The 15,223-nt window shown below is 40.4% G+C and overlaps 1 protein-coding gene across 1 annotated transcript; it reads left to right on the top strand.

Moving 5' to 3' along the window:
• The first annotated feature begins 855 nt into the window (after positions 1–855).
• Positions 856–15,219, top strand: LOC134224913 (SET domain-containing protein SmydA-8-like). The gene is made up of 7 exons (XM_062704566.1): positions 856–1,020; positions 1,278–1,409; positions 12,886–13,435; positions 13,515–13,666; positions 13,731–13,825; positions 14,663–14,985; positions 15,046–15,219. The coding sequence occupies exons 1-7, from the start codon at positions 968–970 to the stop codon at positions 15,217–15,219; spliced, it is 1,479 nt and encodes a 492-aa protein (XP_062560550.1). The 5' UTR covers positions 856–967.
• The last annotated feature ends 4 nt before the right edge of the window (positions 15,220–15,223 follow it).

Raw genomic sequence — 15,223 nt, 5'->3', positions numbered from 1 at the left:
TGGAAAAGTATTACGTGCACCTGCGATGCTGTGAAAACGGAATGTTATGTTTATCCAAACGCGCGCGGCTGACCAAAAATGTTAGAATTTGTCCAAGAGCTGCGCATTTGATATTCGCGCGTGTAGCAGGATCGTTTTGTTTTTCCCACCCACTCAGTAGGATGGTCTACAGAGAGTGATAATTTCTTCCAGCTGACGGCTCATCCAACATTTTCTTATTTTTTCATCATATCTCCTGGGTTCTCAATTGTGCGTTGAGGTGTCCAGTATATGGATTAGCCGATACAATATTGTCAATTTAACATGTTGAAACACTGTTCTTTAATGAGCATTCAAATATCAGTTTTGGCGATGATCTAAGAATAGTGTTTATACGTGTGCAGAAGTGAAGTTTGTATTTCACTTCTTTGTAGTTATCTATTAAACAGAGCAACTGAAATTGAGACGCTATATAAATAAGTAATAAACTCAAGTTGAATACTACGAAATCCAATAATCAGTGTCTTATGGCTAATCGCATTATCAGGAATATTTACAACTTCTATTATGTTTTTTTTATTTTCCACACACTTCATTAAAAACAAATGCTGAATGAGAGTACATATTTGAATAAGTTTTTTAAGGGGTATCATTTTAGGAATCGAAAAATAACAAATAGTTATTGAAATTTTTTTTTATTTAAGACCATTCATATCTGGTCGTGAATATGTTACTTAGAACTTTCCTTTTTCTATGTGTGGTTGGTAATGTTTCCCTCAAAATGTACGATGCTGATGTGGGAACCGCTGGTCAGTTTTAAGTCCAGTAGGTGTGGCGCACCGTCAGCAGACTTGTTTGATCATTCGGTCAGAAAATTCATATCGTGACGGTTGCAAACGGGTGAAGTATTAACCGCATACTGTTGGGGTAAATTGTTGGTGAAAGTTTTTTGGAACGGCGACACCGAGCTGTGGGTGCATAGTGGAAAATGGCACATTTCGAGGAAAACTGTGAGATTAAGGAATCGGACGAATTGGGGCGGTAAGGTTAAAGGCGAAATTATCTGCCACAGTTTACGATTGGAATTAGTAGGTGTGAAAGGTGCATCGTTTGGGGTCGGAAGAAAATTGTTTCTTTAATTGTGTGCCGTTTGAAAGTCAGTCAACCATGTCGAAGTGGCTGACATGCAGATTGACGTTGGCCTAGTTGTACAGCGCGTGTGGCTTCAGTTCCGTTTTAACTGCGATGTTGATGGACAATAATGTTTGGTTGTTTATTTTTTCTCACTTTTATTATAGATATTTGGTGGCGAAAAGAGACCTAGCTCGGGGCCAACAGATACTGGTGGAGCAACCGATTGCCGTTGGACCATATTGGGACTCGGAGATACGGTGTTTGAACTGCTACAAAAACTCATGTACGATATGCAGGTTGGTAATCGGCAAGGAACTTTGTTAAGTAAGGTTTTGATTTTTTTTGCAAGTTTTCGCATTATTATTTCCCAAAAATGGGCCAACGGAATGAAGGAAATAGTCAGTTCAGAGAATGAATTCGGAGAGTTAGACTATGTGCCACATATACATCTTCTACATGTTGAGTTTTGAAACTTTAAAATGTGTTACCTAATTGAAGGATCCTCTATGTTTTCAGTTTTAAGAGAAATTAAGAACTTACGTTTCTTACTATTCGGCATTCCTAGTAGTTTAATGATATTGTTCTACATTTTCTTAGTAGCGTTGTCATGCCATCGAAGAGTGCTATATAAAAGTTTAGTTTAGCCACTTTCCGACTAGGAAGGCAAAACAAGATTATAACATGATTGTAACATCAGTTATTTTTAACAACCGTTGATATAATCAAGTTAGGATAAATTATTATCACATTTTTTCACAACAAAATTATAAAATAAAATTAATTTTCAATGATATGGAAATGCTAATATCATCTTCCAAACTTGGACGTACATGTTCATGATAGCATTAGAGGCGAAAGTATAGAATTGATAGTTCCGTTAGGATACGGCAGGCATGAAGAATGTTTTTATAGAAGTCGATTTAAAAGCGAGCGGAGGGCAATATTTGTGATGGCACATATCACACGACCTTCCTTCTGTCAAGCTCCCGTATGAAGGGGAGGGAAGAATATCAGTGTGGAAGCTGATATATCTCCACTGGCAAAAGGAAGGTGGTTTGACTTGCTCATATGCCATCGCGTGCGGAAGGATTTGCTATCGACGAGTACTGTCTCCAAATTTCTAATATGACATCAGAAGTAACACACACGAAATCATTAATTTAGTGTACTACCCTTGGTGGGGGCATCCATCAATTCAGCTGTTATTGGTCGCCGGTACAGCAGCAGTGCCTTTCTCTGCTTTGTTCTCTCCGAGGCAGCCAAGTTGGTTGCGACGAGACGGACGCAATGAGAAAACAGAACTGTGCAATAAAAATCCTATTCGACTAAATGCTGATGTCATATTAGAAATTTGAAGACAGTACTCGTCGATAGCAAATCCTTCCGCACGCGATGGCATATGAGCAAGTCAAACCACCTTCCTTTTGCCAGTGGAGATATATCAGCTTCCACACTGATATTCTTCCTCCCCCTTCATACGGGAGCTTGGCAGAAGGAAGGTCGTGATATGTGCCATCACAAATATTGCCTCCGCTCGCTTTCAAATCGACTTCTATAAAAAACATTCTTCATGCCTGCCGTATCCTAACGGAACTATCAATTCTATACTTTCGCCTCTAATGCTATCATGAACATGTACGTCCAAGTTTGGAAGATGATATTAGCATTTCCATATCATTGTAAATCGTTTAACTTCACGTAGAAGTAACACACACGAAATCATTAATTTAGAAAATTAATTTTGTTAGAAAATTTAGTTATTTTAACAACATCCTGAACCAAGCTTATAGCAGCCTATGTTAGAAAAACTGTTGAACTCAGTAACACAATATGATATAAATTTGTTATTCTCTCCTGATTGGGTTGTTCTGTCCTTTGTAATTGATATGTTTCAATAGTTCACATAAGCTTCGGTGGGCTTCCGTTAAAGTTCCTTTTTTTTGTTTATTACCTGCATAAACTTTCAAACTGGTAAACTAATCCATGGACATGTCAACTCGACCTCACTAGCCATCTAACCTTGAGTCACATCGATTCTCTTAGATATGAATAATATCTATTGCAAATATCAAAAAATCTCGGCTCCGTTAAGTGTTATACACGGCTGAGTCTGTCAAATAAATGCAATAGATAGAAAAAAAAAAAAACCGACCTAATCCACCTACAGTGAACGCAACCCTTCTTACACTTTTGAATGGTTGTGTGTGCCCAGTTCATATTACAATTTCTATGCATATGACCTTCAATTGAATATAAAATAACTGATATTATCATGCTTTTATCGATTTCAAAATAAAAAAAGGGATATTTCTGGAAATTTAACAATTTTAAAAAAATACAAAAAGACTGCAGATTTGATTTGCCGCCTTAAATGGCAATATTAAAGCTTCTGTTTAAGCCCAAAAGAGTTCAAATCGGGTCATAGACGGCTGAGATATTGGTGTGACAATTCTTCTTTAGTAGTCTAAAAATATGTCTCATATTCGTATTTCACAGATATCTCTGAAACCGAATTTCCGATTGTAGAAAAAAATTAATGGGTCCAATGACAAAAACATAGCTTTCGTTTAAAGATAAAATCGCACAAATCGGTCCAAGGACGACTGAGATTTTGATGGGACATATTTTACCAATGTGTGAAGTTGATACGTCTAATGCTTTATGTTCGTATTTCAGAGATATCTCCGGAACCCAATGTCTAATTGCAAAAACAAAATACAATGGGTTCAATGGCAAAGTTATAGCTTTCGTTTAAAGATAAAATCATGCAAATTGGTTTACAGACGGCTGAGATATTCATGTGACATTATTTTATTAGATTTCTGAAAATACACTTCATGTTCGTATTTCTTACATGTTTCTGGAACCAAATGTCCGATTGCAAAAAAAAATTAAACTCGTACAATGGCAAAGTCATAGCTTTCGTTTAGTGTTAAAATCGTGCAAATCGGTCCACGGGCGGCTGAGATCTTGATGTGACATTTTTGTAACGCACACACATACGCACACACGCACACACGCACACACACATACATACATACATGTGCTCAGTTCGTCGAGCTGAGTTGATTGGTGTCTACGACTTGGGTCTCTGAGCCTCGGATAAAAAGTCGGTTTTTCAAGCGATCTTTATACCCTTCTTAGGATGTAAGAAGGGTAAAAAGGGATATTTCTGGAAATTTAACAATTTTTAAAAAATACAAAAAGACTGCCGATTCGATTTGCCGCCTTAAATGGCAATATTACAGCTTCTGTTTAAGCCCAAAAGAGTTCAAATCGGGTCATAGGCGGCTGAGATATTGGTGTGATAATTCATTAGTAGTCTGAAAATATGTCTCATATTCGTATTTCACAGATATCTCTGAAACCGAATTTCTAATTGCAGAAAAAAATTAATGGGTCCAATGACAAAAACATAGCTTTCGTTTAAAGATAAAATCGCACAAATCGGTCCAAGGACGACTGAGATCTTGATGGGACTTTTTTACCAATGTGTGAAGTTGATACATCTAATGCTTTATGTTCGTATTTCAGGGATATCTCCGGAACCCAATGTTAATTGCAAAAACAAAATACAATGGGTTCAATGGCAAAGTCATAGCTTTCGTTTAAAGATAAAATCATGCAAATTGGTTTACAGATGGCTGAGATATTCATGTGACATTATTTTGTTAGTTTTCTGAAAATACACTTCATGTTCGTATTTCTCACATATCTCTGGAACCAAATGTCCGATTGCAAAAAATTAAAAAAAAATTAAACTCGTACAATGACAAAGTCATAGCTTTCGTTTAGTGTTAAAATCGTGCAAATCGGTCCACGGACGGCTGAGATCTTGATGCGACATTTTTGTAACGCACACACATACGCACACACGCACACACACACATACATACACATGCTCAGTTCGTCGAGCTGAGTTGATTGGTATATACGACTTGGGCCTCCGAGTCTCGGATAAAAAGTCGTTTTTCAAGCGATCTTTATACCCTTCTTAGGATGTAAGAAGGGTAAAAACTGAGTGATACACGCGTCATAGGACGAGTTCCAGCATATTTATGGTGCCGGCAGGGCCACCATTAGAGATTTGATTCTCAATCCCTGAAGCAGCTATTTTTTTCCATCCTGAATAGCACAGAAAAAATATGCAAATATGTATTCTAAATCTTTTTTTAACGACTATAATTGTACTAACCTTAGTTCACATAAGTAGTGTCAAAGGACATTATAAACACACAAAAAATCATGTTTGATGATACGTCGGGGTTAATTAATAAGCAGCATATCGATACCTATGGCGCGTACACTAGAGCAGTGTGCTCGACGCTGTGTGGAGGGTGACCTTCTATTGCTTCAGGTCCGTTGAGGGAACTTAGCGTCCTCCTACCGGTCTGAAAATTTTAGGGGTTTCCATTTTTAAGCAGAATCTTCGACGCCATCCCAAAGGATTTTGGTTAATACTATGAGGAACTTAATACTAAGTTAATACTAAGAGGAACGAAATCGGTTCGCTTCACCGTCACAAGCTGAAATTTGACGTGCAATCAGTGATGTACTTGAGGATGCCATCGACATTGACGTTTTTAACATTGAAGCTCAAATGGTTGTTTCGGCTATTAATAGGATCAAATCGTCCTTCTCTACTGGCCCGAGCCAAATAACTTCAGCAGTGTTAAAAAATGCTCCGATATTTTGACCACCCCTCAGTGCATACTATTCAACCTTTCACTTCTTCAGCAAAACTTTCCTATTCAATGGAAATGTTCTACCATGTTTCCTGTATTTAAAAAAGGAGGCAACAGTGACGTAAGAAACTATCGGGGCATTACATCACTTGGAGTTGAATCGAAAGTGTTTGAGTCGCTGATCTATGAGAGATTATTCGCGGCATGCAAGAATTATATCAGCCCGTTCCAACGTGGTTTCTTTCCTGGTCGATCTGTGGAAACGAATCGCGTAAGCTTCACATCGTTTTGTATGAACAACATATCCAAAAAAATTTAAGTCGATGCCGTTTTAAGTTGATGAAAAATTTCCAAACTCGATTTGTCAATTTGTCCCACTAGTTCCAGAATCGATTGGATCTTAAAATCTAACAAATATTTTTGGGATGTTATGAGCGTAGGCAACACTTTGCCAGGACATAAAACGAATCACTACTTATTTAAACGGTTTTCAGTCTATTATTATCAAACAACCACTTCATTTTTTCAGTGGGACAAATTGATTCGAGTTTGAGATTTTTCATCAAAAGTAACATGGGACAATTATGCGTAGAACGCCAGTATTTTATTTATTTATTATCAGACTAAGGCCGGAGTGGCCTGTGCTGCACATAAAAGTCTTCTCCATTCAGCTCGGTCCATGGCTGCACTTCGCCAACCACGCAGTCTGCGGAGGATCCGCAAATCGTCCTCCACCTGATCGATCCACCTTGCCCGTTGTGCACCTCGCCTTCTTGTTCCCGTCGGATCGTTGTCGAGAACCATTTTCACCGGATTACTGTCCGACATTCTGGCTACGTGCCCGGCCCTCCGCAGTCTTCCGATTTTCGCGGTGTGAACGATGGATGGTTCTCCCAGCAGCTGATGCAACTCGTGGTTCATTCGCCTCCTCCACGTACCGTCCGCCATCTGCACCCCACCATAGATGGTACGCAACACTTTCCTTTCAAAAACTCCCAGTGCGCGTTGGTCTTCCACGAGCATCGTCCAGGTCTCGTGTCCGTAGAGAACTACCGGTCTTATAAGCGTTTTGTAGATAGTCAGTTTGGTACGGCGGCGAACTCTATTCGATCGGAGCGTCTTGCGGAGTCCAAAGTACATGCGATTTCCAGCCACTATGCACCTCCAAATTTCTCTGCTGGTATCGTTATCGGCGGTCACCAGTGAGCCCAAGTACACAAATTCTTCTACCACCTCGATTTTGTTGATGACTAGTCCAATCCGTTTAGCTTCGCTTTTCAGTCTGATGTAGGCTTCCTCCATCCTCTCAAAGTTACGTGCCATGATATCAATGTCGTCGGCGAACCAAATAACTGGACGGATTTCGTGAAAATCTTACCATTCGTGTCAATCCCTGCCCTTCGTATTACTCCCTCCAAAGCGATGTTGAATAGCAGACACGAAAGACCATCACCTTGCCGTAACCCTCTACGCGTTTCGAAGGGATTCGAGAATGCCCCTGAAACTCGAACTACGCACATCACCCGATCCATCGTCGCTTTGATCAACCGTGTCAGTTTATCCGGAAATCCGTTTTCGTGCATTAGCTGCCATAGCTGGTCCCGATCGATTGTATCATATGCGGCTTTGAAGTCGATGAATAGATGATGTGTGGGCACGTTGTATTCGCGGCATTTCTGCAGTACTTGGTGAATGGCGAACACCTGGTCCGTGGTAGAGCGTTCGCCCATAAAACCCGCCTGGTACTGCCCCACGAACTCCCTTGCAATTGGTGCTAGTCGACGGCATAAAATTTGGGAGAGTCCCTTGTAGGCAGCGTTCAGCAATGTGATTGCGCGGTAGTTGCTACAATGCAGCTTATCGCCCTTTTTGTAGATGGGACACTAGGGCAGTTCAAATTTCAAAAATGTTCGAAAACTTCAACTCCCATAGGTCTATTAGCATCATTTTGATAATATAGGAGTTCTGGCAAAATTTCAGGCAATTCGGTGGCCATATAGGGGTGGCGCGAAGTCAACTTATGTTTATATGGAAATTTGTATGGGAAAAACTTTAAATTTATTCAAATCCCCCTACAACTCTTAAATCGTGATGAATTTAAATAATCATCCCCAACCTCCCTTTTTGGAATCTATATAAATGAGACCTCCAGATAACACATTAGTTATTAGTGGATTGAATGGTTCTATTGACAGTGTGAATATGGGATAAATGGCTAAAATGGTGTAATTAGCCTCAACGTAGCAGTGGAAATATAAATCAAAATTAATGAGTTACCCACTGGTTGAGCTCAAAAAGATGCCAAAAATGGAGGTTGGGAATTTTGCCAGGACTCCTATATTATAAAAATTATGCTAATAAACATATGGGAGTTGGAATTTTCGAACATTTTTGAAATGTGAACTGCCCTAATGGGACACACGACACCTTCCATCCACTCCAGCGGCAGAACCTCATCCTCCCAAACCTTGGTAATCACTCAGTGCAGCGCTCTAGCCAGTGCCTCACGACCGTGTTTAAATAGCTTTCCTGGTAGTTGGTCAACTCCAGGGGCTTTCTTGTTCTTCAGCCGGCCAATCTCCTCCTGGATTTCCTGAAGATCCGGAGCCTGTAGAATTATATCCTGCGCGCGTTCCCCCAGGTCCATCACCATACCGCCATCTTCGTCTGCCACATCGCCATTCAGGTGCTCTTCGTAGTGCTGCCACCACCTTTGGATCACCTCACGCTCGTTCGTAAGAATGTTCCCCTTTTATGTTTTGTACATATCAGGCTGTGGCACGTGGCCCTTACGTGAACGGTTCAACTTCTCATAGAACTTTCGTGTGTTATTAGCGCAATACAGTTGCTCCGTCTCTTCACGTTATCGATCCTCCTGCTGGCGTTTTTTCCTCCGGAAAATCGCTGCGCCTAGCTGCTCTTCCAGCTGCTGCGCGTATCCTTGGGCTAGTCTACCGTCTTGTAGCCGCCCAATGTTAAGCAGCGGCGTCCGACTTCGACGCGTGTTGTACACCGTCGAGAGTTTTGAGCGCAGGCATACTGCAACGATGTAGTGGTCGGATTCAATATTCAAACTGCGGTAAGTGCGGACGTTCGTGATATCGGAGAAGAATTTACCGGCATTTAGAACGTGGTCGATTTGGTTTTCCGTTTCTTGGTTAGGTGATCTCCATGTGGCCTTGTGGATATTTTTGCGGGGAAAGAAGATGCTTCGGACTACCATTCCGCGGGAGGCTGCGAAGTTTATGCATCGTTGGCCGTTATCATTCGATACGGTGTGCAGAATATCCGGTCCGATGACCGGTCTATACATTTCCTCCCTTCCTACCTGTGCGTTTATGTCGCCGATGACGATTTTGACGTCCCGCAGTGGGCATCCATCGTATGTCTGCTCCAGCTGTGCGTAGAACGCTTCTTTCTCATTGTCGGGTTGAAAATCATTTAAAAAGTCCGTTGCCAACCACTGGTGCCTTGAGAACTCCTGTCGGTTAAGCACCACTGCTCTATAGGAGCCGTGGTCTCAAGACAGTGGTTGCCACACACTTGTTGGGGCGTTTTCACTACAGTGATCTCTAGGACAAACTTAAATTAATGTTTTACTCACCCTTGCTTATTTCATGAACAGACGGTACATTGGGCATTTATGGATTACATTCAATCATAACAAAAAAGGGACGAAACAGCTTGATTTGCTTGGACCATGCACATTAAATTTGTTTATTAAACATTCTAAAGGAACAGTGGGGATACGGAACGCATGTTCATTTTATTCATTTATGTAGGTAATTGCTCATTTTATGTTCCCTATTCGTTGCGGCCGATGCACGTTGGTCGACTTGTAGAACTGGGGCGGGCTTCAGACAGGAGGGGTGTGCGGCTGGGACGCCGGCGAGGGACACCAATCAGCTTCCACATTCAAATCGGACAGAGCGTCCAGTTTTGCTTCCGTGGAAAACTTGGCCTTATAACAAATGGCCTAACGTTTCACTGTGGTCCCGGGGAACGGTACCGTGTGCACTACTTCGCGAGTCTTTGCAGAATCGAGTGGGATTTATAACTTTTAGGTCGAAATCACATGCGGTAATCTTCTAGCGGTCTTGTCGTCCGGTGGCTTCTGTCTATTGACTACAGTAAACTGTCCGGCACTACACTACACCAGCACCGCTACTGGTTGAATTCTCAACGACTTGGCTTTCACTCGCGACGTATATACGCTTTCTTTATTAAAGACCGCTAGAACTGGCTTTAAGTCCACACTAATCCCACTCGATAGTTCAATTAGAGGAATTAAGACGTAACCGTGTGGCTTATCTAATTGATCTCACGTTCAACTTTTATAAAATACCTAACTGTTTGAAACGTGTGGTCACTTTGACTGTGTGACGACGCTGCCGCTTTCTTCGTCCCTCCGGGCCAGTATCGAAATTACAAGAGAGCCCTCCAAGGGGCTTGTGGCCTTTTATATCCTATCCCAAGAACATCCCCAATTTTCCCGCGCATCATTTTGCCTATCGCCATCTTCCTTCCGCCCCAGTGTGATGATCACAGGTATTGTTGTTTTTGTTTTTGACAATAATTCAAGCGGTACATAATATTGTATTGATGCCAATTTAAATTTGAATTTTATTGCATGCAAGTTTTATTAAATTTAATTATCAATTTGATACTACTTTATTTTATTTTAATTCAACAAGTTGTAAATAGGGTATAAATAAATAAATAACAAAAATATAAATAATTTGTGGCATCAACATGGCTAATAAATATATAATTAAGATTCACTCAAACGTGTATTAACAACGGAGCACGAACCTTAATTTTATATTTATACATTTACTGACATAATATTTTCAACAAAACATATTTACAAAATTTAAACAAAATCAAGCTGACGTTCACAAAACTCTTGGTACATTGTAACCAGTAAACGGTTGGTTACAAGGTCTCCCTTCGTGCGGGCAGTGCACGTTGATGATACTATAGTTGAAGAAACGGCCTTTAATCCTTGCGTTGATTGGCTGCCGGGCCGTCGTGTCAGGTCTGTTTTGTGTCCCAACTGACACCAGAACTTGAGTTTGTGCGCTTTGAGCGGCACACGGTCGCTTTGGTGGGGCCTACTTGCGGATACATTCAGCTTTTTATATGAATTTAACAGGGCCCACTGCAATGATGTTATCGATCATTTAGAAATCTGCCTTCGATCATTTAGTAGTTTTTCAATAACTCAGTCCAGAGGCTAAATTTCAAAATGTGTTGTATGACGGACTTCTAGTGCAAAGGTTTATCTACAACTCTGCCTAACAGTTTGTTGTTTGAATTTCACTAAGAACGGAGCTATAGCGCTAGTAGCAGTAACTTAGACTAAATGATTGCATATTTTGTTATCATTTAGTATAAGTATAGCAAATAGCACCGTAACTCCTTTAGCAGTGGAATTCGAACATCGACCTGTTCAGGAGAGTTGTAGAAAAACCTTCGAACTAAAAGCCCAAAATACAACACATTTTGAAATTTAGCCTCCTAAATGAGTTATTGACAAACTACTAAATGATCGATAACATCCTTGGCCCACTGTCAAAGCCACCATATCCTAGGCAAGCCCCACAGCTCGCAGATGGCCTGGGGAGGGATCGTCAAGCTCTTAGACATAGACCCTGCTGCCCGCATAACCGGGCAACAGTTATTCCCAATAAATAACATATCCAAAAAAAAATGTTTTCCCTGAAAATAACATTTCCCCGAATATGACATTTCCCAGAAAATGATCTTTTTCCTGAAAATGACATGTCGCCGAATATAACATACCACAAAAAATACTTTTTTTCTAAAATAACAATTGCTCTAGAATAACATTTCCCCGGTTATATATTTTCTTAAAATATAACAAGAATTCATTTGGCGGAATTAATGCAACCAAAAGTGAAATCTGCCTTCTTTTAATTATTGGATGTTTTTTTACCATTATTCTTCTTCTTCTTCATTGGCATTACATGCCCCACTGGGACATTGCCGCCTCGCAGCTTAGTGTTCATTAAGCACTTCCATTGCGAGGTTTCTAGCCAAGTTACCATTTTTGCATTCGTATATCATAAGGCTAACACGATAATACTTTTATGCCCAGGGAAATCGAGACAATTTCCAACCCGAAAATAGACCAGACCGGGAATCGAACCCAGTCACCCTCAGCATGGTCTTGCTTTGTAGCAGCGCATCTTACCGTACGGTTTTTTCTTTGACCATTCTCTTCTCATCAAATGATAAAGTATCAAAACACAATGACCCCGTTGACCAACTAATTTTATCATTTTACGATTGTAACAGTAGCAGGAATTGCGAAATTAAACTGGCAATTCCGGACAAGATCGGGCTCATACAGCTAGTTACTAATTGATCGAAAACATCCTTGGGCTAGGGATGCCCTTAAGACTGAGAACTTCGGAGTCCAGAAGATATGTTCAGACTCGGACAAATGAAGTGTAGCTTTATCGTATACGACTCGTGATTGCCCGTAAAGCTGCAACGCATATGGCGAGCTCAAAAGCAAGCAACAAAGTGAACGTAACTAATATGATCGCACCAGCCTCTGCCCGAAGCCACTAGCCAGCCGGGTTCTTCGATAAGTCCATCGGTGCCTGTTTGCAGATTTCCTCATCCAAAGTCGAGTTAGGCTCTTCCGGTTTTCAAAAGGGGTTTTTTCCTGAGGAAAATAAAAAAAAACCTTGGAAGTTCAGAATTTTTTTAGTAAATAGCCAGAACAATTTTCCTTGGGAAATAAGAAGAATTTCGGGAATTCGTAGTTCAGAAGAATTTCTCGTAGATCTTCGGATTCAAATCCATTTGCTTTTTCCTGTTCTGTCTATCTGTTTCAATTTTACTTTACTTGGCGTAAATTTCATTGGCTTCGCAATCTTATTATTAACTCGAACGAACCATAATGTTCTTGTTCCGACGGTTTGGTAAGGAACTACGGAACATTGTGGTTCGTTTGTTTGAATAATAAGACTGCCAAGGCAAGCACACTACATATATTAATTAATATCCAGTTAAAACCCTATAACATAATTCTCATATTTTTTTACAATCGCAGAAAATGCAAAATGGCACCCCTTTGCTTCGATTGCGCGGCTCACAACGAAACTGAATGCAATTTCTATCGTGACTCTGGTTTGAACATCAATTTCCTGATCGATCACTTCAACGTCGTTACTCCGGTGCGTTGTCTACTGTTAGCCACAACGAATCCGGCAAAATTCGACGAGATGATGACCATGGAAGCGCACTCAAATATCAGGAGAGGTTCGGAAATATGGAAGGCCCACGAGAAAAAAGTGGTTCGCCCTTTGCTGGATAGTAAAGCATTCGAAAAGATGCAGTACCCCGTTGTGACCGATGAATTGATCCAGCAGATTTGTGGATTTTTCGACATCAATGCGTTTGAAATTCGCGGCAACATGGATGATGGACTACAATTCGAGAGTCTCGTAAGAGGACTGTATCCGAAAGTGGCCCTGATGGCCCACCATTGTGTGCCCAACACGTTGATCGTAGTCGATGGGGATGCAAAACTCAGACTGTACACGACGGTACCAGTGAAGAAAGGTGAAATGCTGCTCTACAATTACACAAGGAGTTTGTTTGTACGTTCTACCGCCTCCGCATCCTCGTGCATAACTCGTTACGGACTGTAAACATTACTTATTATTATTTATCCGGCAGGGGACATTTGAACGAAAAGCTCATCTCAAGATAGGAAAATATTTTGTCTGTTCTTGCAGTAGGTGTGAAGACCCAACCGAGCTGGGGACGCATCTGAGCTCGCTCATTTGCACACGATGTGATGACGGATTATGCTCGTACTATGGCAAAGAGTGAGTTTTTGTTTACACGGGAAGCTTGGGTTAGATTTTGATGACTAATTGGTTACTATTTTAGAGACAAATGGGTGTGTAGCAGCTGCGCGAAAGAAGTCGAGAAAAAATACGTAGATAATGTGTTTTCGAATGCCCGAAAAGATGCAATGGAATGTGGTGAGTGATTGAAATCAATTATTCATTTATTAATGGAACAGTTGCATTTTTTTGGTGTGTACTATAATATTCGAAAATTAAAACTGAGTAGGTACAGTTCATTATTGTAGTGATCTCATAGAAGTTACATATACATAAAAAAGCTAATAATGAAGGAAAATTAATTAATCACGTCACCCTTCTTTATTACGTGTTTGTATTTAATCTCTATTTTCTTGCATGGAACTTCACTCTTCTCGAGCTCCCTACTTCTAAAATCGTGGCGTGGTTTATGGCCGATCAGAATTTCTCAAAGAGATGAAAAAATCCCGTTGAAATTTTCTTATTTTTCTTTTTAATAGGACCACATTCCAACTGGAAATTGGCCTGTTTTTCAACTGAGTGTTCTATTAGAATTTTCACGTTTATAAAATGTAGTCTATTTTATGCTTGCCATTGCATGAGATCGAAACTTCCATGGTTGTTGAGTGACAAGGACAACTTCCAACCAATCCATACATTTGAACATTGTGTGACAAGTACAATTTAATTTTGGGAAGTCATCCAAAATTTGAATTCTTGCGACCGTATTGAAAATCGTTCATAAACTTGTGAACTAACACGTGTATTTTGAGTCACGGTCTCGGAAACAACAGTCACGTTTTCTGGAAAATGTAACTGGTGCTCCTGAATCTGTCACTTAAATCACGGTGTATTTTTTCTGCTATATGGTGTCTCTGATTAGGTTATCTGAGATAAATAATTTTCTTCGGTTTTTCGAATGCATTAACATCTTAGTAGTTCAGGGCTACTTATTAGTATGTATAATAATCCAAATAAATGTCAATTTAATACTAGCCAACGATATCCACGAGCTGGAACGCACAATCGCTAAGCATTCCCGAACACTGCACCCATGTAACTCCATTATATTGGAACTGAAACAAACACTTGCTGGAGAGTTGCGGAATCTATGTTTACTATCACCACCATCCAAGATATCCAAACAAATACTGCAGCGTAAATTCGATCTATGTCAGGAAATGCTTGCGATCCTGCGAGTTTTGGAGCCTGGCATATCCCGCCTTACCGGAATCGCACTATATGAATACAATGTAGCCCTGTGGGATCTAACGAGAAAGAAGTTCGATACTAAGATTATCCCAGCGGAAGATCTTTTGGTAAGATGCCTTTTCTATTATTTCACTCGTTTGGAATATAACCCATTTTTTCATTAATAGGAAGAACTCGCTAAGGCTGAAAGTGGACTAAAGGAATCTATAAGTATGTTACTGTTTGAACATCCTTCAACGCCAGAGGGTCAATTGACGAAACGTGCGATGCGCGATCTTAAGAGCTTACGAGAGGAAATGAAACAAGTGAGGTCAATGATGGTCTTGAACTCAACAGGATGAAAGA

The sequence above is a fragment of the Armigeres subalbatus genome, chromosome 3 (assembly GCF_024139115.2).
Source record: "Armigeres subalbatus isolate Guangzhou_Male chromosome 3, GZ_Asu_2, whole genome shotgun sequence".
Taxonomy (NCBI): domain Eukaryota; kingdom Metazoa; phylum Arthropoda; class Insecta; order Diptera; family Culicidae; genus Armigeres; species Armigeres subalbatus.
The sequence above is the reverse complement of the archived record's forward strand: the minus strand, read 5'-3'. Positions and strand labels throughout refer to the sequence as shown.

Excerpts from the sequence above, each read along its gene's own strand:
- LOC134224913 (XM_062704566.1), top strand. The coding sequence starts at position 968 with ATGGCACATTTCGAGGAAAACTGTGAGATTAAGGAATCGGACGAATTG. Across the intron at positions 1,410-12,885 it reads AACTCATGTACGATATGCAG|AAAATGCAAAATGGCACCCC; the intron begins GTTGGTAATCGG and ends TTACAATCGCAG. Across the intron at positions 13,436-13,514 it reads ATTACACAAGGAGTTTGTTT|GGGACATTTGAACGAAAAGC; the intron begins GTACGTTCTACC and ends TTTATCCGGCAG.